The sequence below is a fragment of the Hyposmocoma kahamanoa genome, unplaced genomic scaffold, assembly GCF_003589595.1.
Source record: "Hyposmocoma kahamanoa isolate Upper Pololo Valley unplaced genomic scaffold, ASM358959v1 63, whole genome shotgun sequence".
Classification (NCBI taxonomy): domain Eukaryota; kingdom Metazoa; phylum Arthropoda; class Insecta; order Lepidoptera; family Cosmopterigidae; genus Hyposmocoma; species Hyposmocoma kahamanoa.
Genome location: NW_020653851.1, coordinates 13314436 through 13329227, shown reverse-complemented (window position 1 = coordinate 13329227; position 14792 = coordinate 13314436). Strand labels below are relative to the sequence as shown.

At 36.5% G+C, this 14792-nt stretch overlaps 1 protein-coding gene across 1 annotated transcript; it reads left to right on the top strand.

Annotated features, from left to right (window-relative positions):
* The first annotated feature begins 623 nt into the window (after positions 1-623).
* LOC113230280 lies at positions 624-8149 on the top strand. Its single transcript, XM_026464136.1, has 4 exons — positions 624-740; positions 1601-1828; positions 5017-5164; positions 8014-8149. Exons 2-4 carry the CDS (start codon positions 1610-1612, stop codon positions 8106-8108), a joined length of 462 nt encoding a protein of 153 aa, XP_026319921.1. The 5' UTR covers positions 624-740; positions 1601-1609; the 3' UTR covers positions 8109-8149.
* Positions 8150-14792: the final 6643 nt, after the last annotated feature.

The window sequence follows — 14792 nt, the reverse complement described above, 5'->3', positions numbered from 1 at the left end:
TGAAGATGAACAACGTTGACCTTAATGAGCCATCCCGTATACAGTTCCGACCTGGCACCTTGTGACTTTTATTTATTTCCAATAATTAAGAACCAGAACGCAGTTAACGATTTTCATCACCTGAAGAGTCTGTCGAATAGTATGAAAAATATGTTTCAAAGATTGTCACGGAGGAGTGGCATAAGTGTTTTCAAGATTGGTTCATTCGTATGAAAAAGTGCATTAACGCTAACGGAGAATATTTTGAGAAACTATAAATTCATTTCTGACCATTTATAGTACTTTTTTCTTATTCATTCCGGAAACTTATAGTGCGCCCCACGTATAGAGGGCGGTTGCGCCACAGAAATCTTTGCGGCTATCGTTACATAAGGCGCTACCTGTTCCTTCACGTCTATTGATTTATGAACATAGGTACTAGCTAGTACTAGTAGGTACTACCAGTCTTTCACACGTTCAATACTACTCTCGCCTTTTTTCAAACACCATGGTATTTAGAATTTTCAATGAAAATATTTTTATAATCACGTCGAACCTGACGTGTTAAAATGTTGGTTAACCCTAAAACAGAACCTATAGCAGATTATATTTATAAGGTTTCAGCGTGTCACTCGGTCTACTTAGTGGCCCACTCACCAGTGTTCAAGCTGCTTTTGTACACTCCACTAATTGTCACTATATTTATATCATTTTGAATACAATCAAATTGTTTTAACATCTGACTCTGTTTTAAAGAACCGGTAAGTTTAGAAAAAAAATAATACGTTCCTGAAAAACAAAATAGGTTTGATCTTGGTAATTTGGATACCTCGTACTAGAATGCCTATATTTAAATACTCAAATTCCAGTAATTACTCGTTTGTGGAATTTATAGGCGTTAAAGTAGGAAATCCGTTTTTTTCTCTTTTCCAATTATATGACATAAGTATCGTCATATAAACAAATCATATCGACACGCGGCAAAACAACAACATAAGTTTTGTCACCAGTGTAACATGTTAATAGAAGACGATGTTTTTAAGCAAAGTATTCAATAATGTAACTTTGGAATAGCCTGAAGTTGTGTCTACGTAACCTATACCTATTCATTAATAATCTCAGTACAGAGTACCTACTAAAAAAACCGACCTCAAAAGTACGCGGAAATACATCCATTTCCCAAGTTTTATTGAAATATCCACTTTCGGTTCACAATTCGCCACTATACAGGACTTGACATAGGAGATAATAAAAATCGGTACTCACTACTGAAAGTATATTGAGAGAACCAACCATTAAAATAATTGCTCCTTAAGTAAAATCGCTATTTATAAAAATGAATGTTCATGCGTGATCAGCCACCCTTAGAGATGGATGATTTTCTTCAAAATGAAATGCAACCACTATGGCGGTACCCTCTTTCCAACAAAAAAAGAATCATGAAAATCGGTTCACAAATACCGGAGTTATAGCGTGACATACATACAAAAAAAAATATGCAGTCGAATTGAAACCCTCCTCCTTTTTTTTAAGTCGGTTAAAAATAAGTACTTACCTTCTGTAAAATATAGGTCTACAACGTCTCAACAAAATAAAATTGATTCGCGTATCTATCCCCCAGATAAGAAGCATGAATGACGAACCTGAATGCGGAGTCCGTCGTCGACGATCATCCGCCAACCCAAATCTACCACTCAACCTAGAGGTTGGGTTCCAAGTGAACGAGGGCGGTCCAAGCCAGGGCACTCCTTCTCCGTGTCATTTCAAGCTGATGAATTCTGATAGCAAGGAAGGGCCTTCATCAGCTCTATTAGAGTTCAGAAAGAAGCAACAATCGTTTGATGTCCAGGTACTATTTCACATTCTACGTAAATGAAATGAATAAAACTATCTATTAAATTGCTCATATACATTATTATTTTGCTAAGACCAATTTATAACAAATAACATTTACAATTGTAATATGCTATAAATTGCGGAACTAGCCGCCGGAAGGAGGTTTTTAAAAAGGCGATTTGTGTCCTTTTATAAGATTTAATTACATAGGTTTGCCTTAAAACTACTTATGCTAATTGACCGGTTCGCTTCAGCGGTTGAGCGAGAGTGTTCTCTAAAACGTTACATGGATTAACCTTAATTTCGACACTTCACTTTTGGGAATTTTACCAATGATTCACTGGTCTTTCACAATCACTGTTGGTATGCGGCGTCTTTGTGAAGGGTTAGCACCGGTAACACCTCCCCTCCTAGACAAGTAACTATTTACAAAGGTTGAGAGCAAATATTGCGACTTGACGATCTTCCATAGATGTCCTTTCAGCTTCCATGGGTGTAGAGATCTCCGTAGTCCTTATATTGGTTTCAGGGGTTGTTTGAGTAATTTCTATCTGACGGCGGCGACGGTGTCGCAGTATATATAAAATACTAAGTACAGCTGCACTTAATAGAGCGATGTACAACGGTATTGTCGTATGATATAAATATTTGAAGGATCAACGCTATCAATCTTTATCGGGGCTTCCATAAGAACTTGGTGTTGAATATTGTGCAATTTGTCCAAATTAGTCGTTGTGAAATTGTAGTGTGGCAAATTCTTAATAAGTGGTGTGGTAATTGTTGGGATTGGCATCAGTTCGACGGCGTTACCGCGAATTTTGTCATCAGCATTAATGATTATCAAATCTTTTGTTATAATTTTGCAATCTTTGGGTACCGTTGCAAAATAACTGCCGCTCAGTGAGCTATATTTTTCATTTTCGCAGAACATCTGAACTTTTGTGGCTTCTGGGAATGACATGATGTAATGTTGACTATCGAGTTCCAGTAGTGCCTCTTTGAAAAGAGTTACCACTGTTGGGGGCATAGATTTTCTGTTTCGCGCTGGTATATGAGATGATAGATGCAGTCTCGATGTGCGCATTTTTGATGTGTGAACTTCTGCTCGCAGATGTTCCAAGAGTTCACCTTCGGGCATTCTGCCTCTATGTACACGAATTCCTTGGAATTGGTTACTATGAAAGGGAATGGAGGCAAAATTATATGGGAATTTTTATTAGGGACTGGGCAGAGTCGGTAAAGATTATAAGTTGTTGAAGATAAAATAGGGAATTTTAAGAATCACTATTTTATTATCAATGAAATAAGAACCTAAGCTAATCATATCATAGTAATATCTAGTATCTAATGACCTGTAAAGGGCCCGAAACGTCGGTTTGTTTGAAAAAACAAATATACGCGATTTAAATCCGGAAAAATAGTTTCATTTCCTATGTGTAACAATCGCGAAAACCTAAAAACTCGATATCTAGTATCTAAGTTAAGAAATTGATCCGAATTATATAAAGTGTTTAATTTGCTTACTATGTTGCCTAATTGCTTAATAGATAGTATCGAACGGTGCACAGATTAAGTATGACTAAATGCTAAAATATTTTCTAGTCTATCTATTTCTAAAGGAAGCTCCTGAATATTTTCAGAAATCGCGTTGAAAAGTTGCATTGTCTTAATATATTATATTACATGCTCATCCTTTGAGGAATTCATAAGATAAGAAATAGCTCCCCTAAGCTTTTGTTGATTATGACTTTTGTTGTTTAGAGTTTGAGTATGTTGAATAGTCATATCTTGAAATAAACTAATGTGTTTGTTTAACGTCGCTGATAGTGCTCGATCAATCTTTTGCAAAATTTTGATAGCGTTTTCGAATCTTAGAGCGTCATTTTGGTCAAGATTACCTGTTATACTTTTAATAATCGTACCCAAGGGATCGATTAGACCACGTGTTTATCTTTTAGATTCAAATGATTCTAGGCGTGATTTTATTAGTTTTAGTTTACTAAAGAGGTGGAAGAATTGAAATTTGAAAATAAAATTGTTTTTCTTAGACAAACGACTGATAGAGTCAGTTAACTGGGTTTCAAGAGAGTTAGTTTGATTTTGTATTTCATCGATGTGTATTTCTTGTGGAAAGGAATGTTGGTGAGGTATGATTTTTGTTTTGCCTAAGTTGAAGAGTAGTAATTCAGGTCCGTTAGACAAGTCGTCAAGTCGTATGATGTTCCCCGTCAGGTGGTCGGCTTGTACTGGGTCCAGGCTCTGGGTCATGACGAGAATCAGTTCTAGTAGTCGCTGCATAACTTCACCCATCGATTTTTTGATGTAGTGCTCCTCAACGCAGGAAACTGTAGACTCCTCCAACGGTACTTCTCGTAGATTCGTAGAGATAGTCGACTGTCGACGAAACGACTATCAGACGCGGGCGATCGATTTTCGGATCACTCGGTCCGATTCGCCACTGTCCTACCGACTGCGCCAATTATGGAACTAGGTGCCGGAAGGAGGTTTTTAAAAAGGCGATTTGTGTCCTTTTACAAGATTTAATTAATGAAAGTATTACGTAGGTTTGCCTTAAAACTAATTATGCTAATTGACCGGTTCGCTTCAGCGATGAGCGAGAGAGTTCTCTAAAACGTTACATGGATTAACCTTAATTTCGACACTTCACTTTTGGGAATTTTACTAATGATTCACTGGTCTTTCACAATCACTGTTGGTATGCGGCGTCACTGTGAAGGGTTAGCACCGGTAACATATATGAAAACAAACCATTAAGTATTTGTTCGTGTCGAAAATAATAAGAAACGCAGAATTGTTCTGCCATTTTCTCTAATTGACTTATTGTACAGATGGATAATAAGTCATATTGTATTAAGATATGCTAACAATAATATGATGTGCTAATAATATATGTTATTGTACATAGCCTCTGAAAGTTCAACAGTTTGTGTTCTCTAATAAAGACTTATTAACAGGAAATGAAACTATTTTTCGGATTTAAAACGCGTATATTTGTTTTTTCAAACATACCAACGTTTCGGACCCTTTATAGTCAACCATGGGAAAACTCGATAAAGACTTATTAAGTAAATTTGAAAAAACTGTCCAATTAGATACTTATGAGCTATTATATACCTTTAGCTCTACATAGTTAAAATTGTTTTAATTCTTCTCCAAGTAAAATTGTTTTTTTTTTTCAAGGAATCTTTGCAGATAGAAGAATGCGAAGAGGAGGAAATCATAATCGATAGCGACGGCGAAGGGGACGAGAATGGAGCTGCATGTGCCGACCGTAGTGTAACGCCAATGCCCATACAGGACTTTGCTGCTAATACAGTCTATACTGAAGGTCAGTACAATTAGGGTTCAACATTGATAAGGAACGTTTATATGGTGTAGTTTGGTTTTCAAATCCCAGATGTAAGATAATACAGGGTCCGCCATCTAACGTTTTTTTTTTCAACTAGTGCTTATTTCGTGAATAGTAACACTTAGCTCATGTTTGATTTGACAGATAATTAGTTTTATCCTTCCGCTGAACGAATATGGTTGTGTATACGCTTGAACAACGCTGGGAAATATTGCGACATTACTTTGAAAATCATGGTAATATTGCAGAATGTGTGAGAAAATTGCGTACGGATTTTGGAAGAAGAGAAGCACCGTCAGCTCCGTATGTTCGTTATCTTGTGAAAAAAGTGAAAGAAACTGGCATCCTCATCGATAAACCAATGCGTGAAAAGCCCAAAACAGTGCGTACACCCGAGAATATTGCTGCTGTGGCAGAAAGTGTGCGTGAAGCGCCATCAACATCAATTCACCGTCGTTCTCAACAATTGAACATTTCGGAGACATCATTGAGACGAATTTTGCATAAAGACCTTGGTATGACGCCATACAAAGTCCAATTGGTTCAGGAGTTGAAGCCAACTGACCATCCAATGCGTTTTCGCTTCGCTACGTGGGCCTGCGATCGACTTACAGAAGATGCCGATTTTGCAAAAAAAATCATCTTTTCAGATGAAGCTCATTTTGATCTTGGCGGGTATGTAAACAAGCAAAATTGTCGCATTTGGGGCACAGAAAACCCGCACGCATACATTGAAAAGCCGACGCACCCAAAACGAGTCACTGTTTGGTGCGGATTTTGGTCCAGAGGCATAACTGGGCCATTTTTCTTCGAAAATGAGCAAGGAGTGGCCATTACAGTCAATGGCGATCGTTATCGGGCCATGTTGAACGAATTTTTGTTCACAAAAATTGAAGAGGAGGATATTGGCAACATTTGGTTTCAACAGGACGGCGCTACGTGCCACACAGCCGAAGCTACACTCAATGTTTTGCGCCCTGTTTTTGAAGATCGCATTATCAGCCGCAGAGCTGATGACGTTTGGCCACCTCGGAGCTGCGATTTGACACCGTTGGACTATTATTTGTGGGGTGCCGTCAAAGATAAGTGTTACGCCGACAAGCCAGAGACAATTGACGCTTTAAAGGACAATATTCGTGAAGCCATTGGTGAAATACAGCTGCACACAATCGATAATGTGCTTAAAAATTGGACCGATCGTGTAGGCTACTGCATGGCCAGCCGAGGCAGCCATTTGAATGAAATTATTTTTCATTATTAACCGGAAGGATTGTACTTTCAAATAAAAAAAGAAATTTGAGAAAATATTCAGTAGTTTTTTTTTTAATTTCATTTAAAAAAAAAAGTAATTTGGCGGACCCGTTAGAATGCATCCAGAATTGCGTTGGCCACATAATGGAGCTTTCCTCTAATCCTAAGGCTTAAGCGTGACTTAGAATTAGACCTCTATGATAAATATGTGAATTTGATGAATAGAAAATGAAGTACCTACTGACATACATCTTTACATACGTACCTTTGAACGCGCATTATCAACATTTTATGATTATCAACATTTTATGATCTCATTCTGACCTCTGATTATTGTCGAAGACAAAGAAAAACTTGAACTATAAAATGTCAAAGGAAATTCTATTATGATGAGTTATTAAGTACTTAGAATAACAATTTAGTTCAGCAATTACAGTAACAAAAGTTAAAGTGCACCTTTAATGTAAGTATGCATACTTATGTCATCCCGATACTATATAGCTTTAATACAAGACAATGGATTAAGAAAATCGATATAAGACATGTGACTGTTAGGTTACGTCGCTTATTAGATTATCCAATAGGTGCTATTGAAAATTATTCCACTACGGTCTGTTTACTTGAGAATACGCTCTTGAGTATCTACCCACTTGAGAATCAATCCAATGCTTTGGAGAGTTATAGATACATAAAGCCTGTGACACGGATGCAATGATCAGCAACTGTGTTTTCCGCTGAAATAATATAAAATGAGATCCTGTTTGGATTACTAAGCCAAGGCAATTAGGTTTATTGTAACACAATAAACCTAATATAGTTGTAATATAGTTGTAACACAATAAACCTAATATACGGTATACAATTATTTATTACGCTAATGATACTGCCGTTCTAGGTATAAGCACTACCGTCGTAGGTACTTGTTTGGGACAGATTCCGAGTAATACGCGCATAAATTGTAAATCACGTTAGGGCGCATTTATTCGATACGAATTTCATTATGCAACTTATAGGTACTCATTATGCTGTATTACCTCAATATGCTCAGAAAGTTACCGGCTGAGTGAGAAGGTTCATAAATCTCCCACAGATGTCGCTTATGGTGTCGAAAACCGAAAAAACTCAATAGATACAAAGATCTACATAGAAAATTTTCGCCGAAGCAAGAAAACGTGCTTATAAATCACCCTCATGTAAAAGTCAAACCTCACGTAATTTACTGTTTTTAAATCATATAGATATCCTTTGTAAAATTTCCTTAGTAAAATTTAAATAATAATAAGTATAATTCTTGTTTTTATGTATTGTTCTTTATGTAATTATCACTCAGATATATAGGCCCTTTTGGGACGAGTGTTGTCTGGATTATTAGGAAGTGTTTTATAAGCACTGATTGTACTTTATACATCATTTTATTCCTTTATCGTTACAGCATTTACGTTTCTACTTGTAAATAAATTATGTGGATCGAGACTTTCTTTTACTTTCTCTAAGGTTAGGTCACACGTTGATTATTAAACGGCCTTGTATAGAGGAAACCTACATCATCCAGTTTAATATTAGTACTTTTTTTTCAGGACCACATACCATGGACTTCTTAAAAGTGAAGTCTCTAGAACAAGATTGCATCACGGATATTTCCGATGCGGAAACAGAAGGCGAGGAAGAATAATGAACGCCATCAATATAGACCTCTACGAAATAAATTATCCATAACGAGTAAAAAATAAAAACTGTATTTCCGTGGGTATAGTTTAACTAGGGTATAGATATATGGGACCTAAACGTATGGCGTTAGAAATACATAGATAGAACTTAGAATTAAACGTTGATTGAGATGAAGGAATCGCTAAATTATTCGTATTGTAGATAAACGGTTTATACGGGATGACTTTGATGAAGACTTTTAGAGCCAGTGCAAACACATCATCAACCCATTACGCGTCCCACACACGGGGGTTTGGACTATGGTCCGCCAAGCTAGGCCATTGCTATTTGGGGACGACGCATTTACAGTCCAATAATTTCCACAGTGTTTAAAGTGTAGTATCGATTAATAGAGTACATGATATTTTAAAAATAATGTTTTAGTATGGCTGCGTTAGAGAGGTATATCATTTTTTCTTATGATGTCAAGTGACAGGACGAACAAGTCATGGGCCTGGTGGTAAGCGACACGCCTATCCATAGCAACTGCAATGCTACTCAGAGTTTTATATCGCAAAGATCTGAGGGGCACTGCCTCTGCGCCCGCCACCCTGAAACATAAGTTGACAAGTCCCATCCCCCTTACCCTTCAAAACCGGAATGTAATAATACTCACATTATTGGTTGGCGGCAGAAATAGGTAAGGTGGCAATACTTCCCTAAACGAATCTTTTCAAAAGAGCTCTAATGCTACTATCAATGTTATTGCTATCTCTATCAGTCATGACGCTTGTGTGACCGAGATCTGTCTCAGTCACACAAACGTCATGACTTCATGGTCGTTTGGAAAAAAAACGTAATTGCAAGTAATTTTTGTATTTCGTAGTTTGTTATATTTATTCAAATTATGTAGTAAATTTATTATTTTTTTATTATATTAATTAAATTGATAATGTTTTATTGACTGAATGAAGTTGGAATATTTTGAACGAAATTAAATTTTTGAACCAACGAACCACAACATTAGTAGATTAGTTACTATTCAAATTGGAATCGAATTTCTTCGTACAGAGCGAATGGCTAAACTGTCTCAAACACTATTGTAATTATGGAAAGCTAGTCATACAATACAGAGGCGACTGTTTCCTGTTCAGCTGCCTTTAAACTTTTTAATAAATAGTACCTACACCGAGCGCAGAAATTACCTTATCGAGTCATCCCGATTATCCAAGGGTTCGTTAATGTTAATCGTTTATTCAGTTATTTATAATATAAATCAAAATATGCATTATTTTTAATAGAGTCTAATTTGATCTGGTAAGAACGTTGTTATTTTATTAATCTCCTCATTTATTTAAAAACCTATTTACTTAATTGTACTTCATTAGAAACACTACGTACTTTGCTTATACAACCGTTGTTTACTAATGGTTAACTAACGACACTCATTGCCATATTTAGAGGACCGCTAAAAATGGTAGAAATGTGAGAACAATGTTTACTGTCCACAAATCGCTATCTCCAATGAATATTACACCAACTAAATTTTTGGTCATTTTCTGTTTTTAATTTTAAACGCCCTTATTTATTTACTAATATAAAGGTCCTCAAATTTTGTGAAAAAAAAAGAAACAAAACAAATTAAGTTGGCGTAGTATTCATTGGAGGCATTGATTGGTAGGTCAATGATTGGAGTTATCGAAATACCAGAACGTGCCAGAACGTATAATTTAAAAAAAGAATGGCTTCAATCGTCTATTGATTTTCGTTAAAAGTTTTAGTATAAAATACACACATCAAAAGTGTCTAGGGATCAAGTGAATATTTTTGAAATAAAAATTATTTAAGCAATATTTACCAAATCCAGTCTTCCAGGACGACTTCTTACTTTAATGCTTATGTTTTATTTAACCGTTTACCCCTATATTTAATTAAAATAAACTAAAATTGATGTTTTTGCAAATTGTGGGAAAAAACTCAAATTAACGGCGTCAATGAAATGACAAAAAAATGGCGAAAATCATGATTTTGCTCATTTTTATTGTAAAGATAAGAAAATTAATAATCTGTATTTCCACCATTAACACGAATCACACAATTACAGCGATTTGGCATGCTTAAGATGAGTTCATCAAAATCACTTTGAGGAATGGCCGCCAAAATATTGTTGTAGAGTATGTACGGTATGCATACTCGGCACAGCTCTTCTTTGAAGCATATCCCATGCGTGCTCAATTGGATTGAGGTCTGGCGATTGAGCAGGCCACGGCAGAACGTTGATACGAGCTTCGGCAAGAATGCGTGTTACGACTCTAGCCGTGTGTGGACGTGCGTTGTCATGCATTAGTTGAAATGAATCACCCAACTGGCCTCGCAAAGGGATGATAACATCTGAAACAATCCTCTCTGCGTAAACTTGAGCATTGAGGTTACCCCTGATCCAAATGAGATCGGTTCTTCCGCCGATCCAAATACCGGCCCATATCATTATTGTTCCCCCACCATATGGATGAACTTCCTGACAATATCTCAAACGTTCATGACGTCCAGATGTTCTCCAAACTCGAGTACGTCTTGTATCCGGTCTCATACCGAAGCGGGATTCATCCGAAAAGCACACATAGCGCCAGTCTTCTTCCTCCCAGTTTCTGTGTTCGCGAGCCCATCGTAAACGGGTCCTGCGATTGCAGGGTGCAATAGGTGGAACTCTGAGCGGCCTTCGGGATCGCAGACCCACTTCACGTAAACGATTTCGGATTGTTTGATCGCTTATTAGCAAGCCTGAGGAGCTGTGGAGCCTCGTAACCAACATCATGGCGGTCATGGTACGATTCCGTCGAGCAGTATTTTGGATATACCGGTCCTGTCTGCGAGTCGTGATGCGAGATCGTCCTCCATGTCGCTCGGCCACGCTGCCCGTCATGCGATAGCGCGTCCAGAGGCGACTTATGACGCTCTGTGTAGTGTTAAGAGTGAAAGCCACAGCACGTTGCCTGGAACCAGCTTCCAACATTCCGACGGCTCGCATCATCACTTCTCGGGTTAAATGATGTCGTCTCTCCATAATAATGTAAATTGTTTCGGTTCCGATGCAGATATTGTAATGATTTTGTCAAAACGCTATAACTCATTTTTATATAAAACCACATTGACAATCGATTTTCTTCTTATTATCGAATTTTAAACAATATTCCTTATTTAAATGTTAAAACTCACTAAAAACTATCAATAGCGATACAAAAAAGTTAATATAATTAACCCTAATTGCAGCAATACTCTTAAACGTACTTGATCCCTAGACACTTTTGATGTGTGTATTTATGTGGGCAGTGCAAGTGGCATAAATGAACCTTGTTATCATAATTCAACCTTTTTTAGCATTCGTCTAAATATATCCTGATATATATTGAGTACAGTTTGCGAAATTTTTAAACTTTTGGGAAACACATATAAAGTCAGAATTGAAGACAAGCGTCACCTTTTTACAAAATCGGATCTAGAGAGAGCAAACCGCGGTACCAGGCTAGGCCAGTTATTATGGACGCGGCGGGCATTCGTCTGTACTTTTGAATCGCTTCACTTACGACCTTTGCCATCTCATGGGCTGTATTTTGGTCGCTAAAGTGACAATAAAACATGTTGAATGATCAATCAATCAAAATTTCTCTTTTTTTTTTAAATTGTTTCAGCTTTAATCATCCGTGTCTTTACTGTTATTAACCGAAAGCGAAAAATGTTTGCAATTTTTTTTCTATGAAGAAGACGGATCATGTAGTTATGATAAATAAATAACAAAAAGGCTGTATATTCAAAAAGCCCACTTATTAGACAAATTGCGCTGAGACTTTATTTAACAAAGGTTAACTTCTTCTATGTTACATCTAATTATAAACTGGCCGCCTCTAGTACGGAAAGGATAAGAATAATCACTTCACCTATTTCTGCCGCCAGTTAGTTAGGTACCAGTAAGGGTGCAGGTGAAAATACAGGCAAATGGGTTTATCAACTTAAGTCTAAATCTTTATTAAATATTATTATAAAATAGGACTGAACATCCTGGAAAAGTCAGAGAAAGCTATAAATTTGCCTACTCCAGCTGTATGTTATAGATAGGGACAATGAAAATTACTCAAGTATTGGATAAACTTTGCTCGCTCAGATTGCTTACGTCTTTTAGATCCATCATGCAGGACTATTCTTAGTTTGCGTCTCATAGACTAGTATGTCTACAGACGAGTGTCTGAAATTGGACTAATCAAGTAAACAGTTGCCATGTAATCGGTTCTAGCCGTAAAAATTTAGTCGATTTAGTCGCTCGGTAGTTCAAGATATAAGGGTGTTTTACTGTGCATGCTACAATAAGTTTATTCCAGCAGCGGCATTCCTCAATCAAATTGAGACCAGCACCTAGCTTAGATCCGATTTCACTAAAAAAATGTCATGATTTACCTAATCGGTTCTAATAATCTTATTCCGCCGTGGACAAGGCAAAATTTATATTGCGTCGGAACGGAACGGAAGCGAATTTTTCTAACGTACGAGTAACGTACAAACTAAATACGAGCCAAAATCTTCCGCGAAATGCGCGAGAATTCCGCGGAAGATTTTGGCTCGTATTTGGTTTTATTATGCTATGAACAATATCGTTACAAAAATTCGCTTCCATTCCGTTCCGCGGCAATATAATTTGAGCCTAAAACACCACCATAACTTTAAAACGACGGACTGACCAAATCTAGTTTTTTGCGGCTTGAAAGGACTGAATTTTCGCAATTGTTACACTTAGGAAATGAACTATTTTTTCGAATCTAGTTCTGAAGCTAAACAAACAAGGCTTGTACGCGATTTAGATCCGAAAAAACAGTTTCATGTCCTTAATGACGATATTTTACCTGGCAAACCAAGTTTCAAACGTTCCCATGTTAACGCTGGAATAAGGAAGTCTTCTAGTTTTCGTATAAAATACGGAAATGTTCAGGGTTTGCTACTACGCCCGACGTTATCGGTCATATTCTAGTTTTGTTGAAGATTGCAAAAAAAACCTTTCACCCGTCATAGTCATGTAGCCCTTACAGAATTCGTCACAGTTTTATTTAAATTTGCTTTTTGTTACAATTAATAAATGCTGTAGAGGAGGGGCGATAATCCCAAGCTATTGCTTTACTTCGGAAAAATATCCGGCGTCGCATGTTCAGGATCAAAAAGAAAAATTCAGTAGCCTCACCAAGACTGCACTTTAATGCACTATTACATAAGGAACTTCAAATACATATACTTTTTTTATATTAGACAGCATCAAATACGTTGCTCTAATCCCAAAGTAACTAAAGCACTATGATATGAAAATCGGAAACAAAGACGGTACCACAAACACCCAAACCCTAAACAATGTAGAAAAGTTCGTTTATCTACATTGACCTGGCCAAACCTTAGAGATGGTGACCCCATGTAAACCGGTGTGCAAGTCACTCGACCACGGCCGTCGTCAAAATTCTAGCAAGGAAAAAAGTAAACACAAGAGGCTTAAAGTGTTTTCAATATTTTATTGCACATGATCAGGATACAAATCATCATAGACGAGTTAAAAGATAATATTTCCGGAACATACATTATCAAATTTACAGAAGTACTATAATCATTCTACTTCTTATTTATAAAACTGCTCCACAGTTTATTACAAAAACATTTTCTATTTACATTTTATTGTTTAAGTAAGGTTTCACGCTTTAAATTCATGAATACCATTCAGTTCTAAGTTTATGTGAGATCGGAACGTCAATGTCAGACAGATATATGAAGATTTTAGAGAATTCATACATGCCAAGTATGCTATACTTCGTTTTTTTTAGGTATTAGGCAGAAGCAAATTTTAGATGTTTTATCAGGCGTCATTTCATTCCGTCATTTTGTAGGCAAAGCAATGTAATATAAATATACCGTGAAACGAAAGTTTTCAAACACATTCACAAAATTTATGTAATTATATTATTATTAAAGATTGAAAACTTTTGTCTTTACATACTCTGTCTACTTTCAAAAACGTGCACTATCAAAACTTAAAGAAACAAGGTTACGAACATTTAGAAGGAAACTTTTTATAATAGTATCTTATCGAGTTATTTATAAATGCCATTAAAATTTGTTAGTTGGTCAATGGCCGTTTGTTATCAATTCTCGTGATGTTTTCTTTAATGTAATTTATTGTCAGATGAAAAAGGTTTATGATCACTGCTTCTTTGTTTACGTTTTTTCTAATTCCAAAAAAAAAAACGAACTATATGACTTAGTCTCGCGTTATAGCGTTCCGTATTCCCGTTTGGCATTCCATGTAACGTGCGTATGAAGGTATGACATACACAGAAGGCGTACCAATCGGGCAGGTCAACTATATTGAATTTAGCAAACAGGAGTGAGCACGAAAACGCGTAGAACACATGATCGCCGACTATCTAATGGTTATATTATAAATGTCATACGTTTTAGCATTAACATAGTGTAATAAGACGAGTAGTGTAACTCTATGCAAGGCTTGTATGTAGGCACACCTGCAGCGCACCCCATGCGCTATTCTTCATTGTGTCAAATCTATAATATTTTTATTTATAAATGTATCGTTATGTATATACAAACAAGCATTTCATTTCTATTTCATGATCGTATTCTTATAATTGACATACTAATCCACGATACGATTAAAATATCAATATGT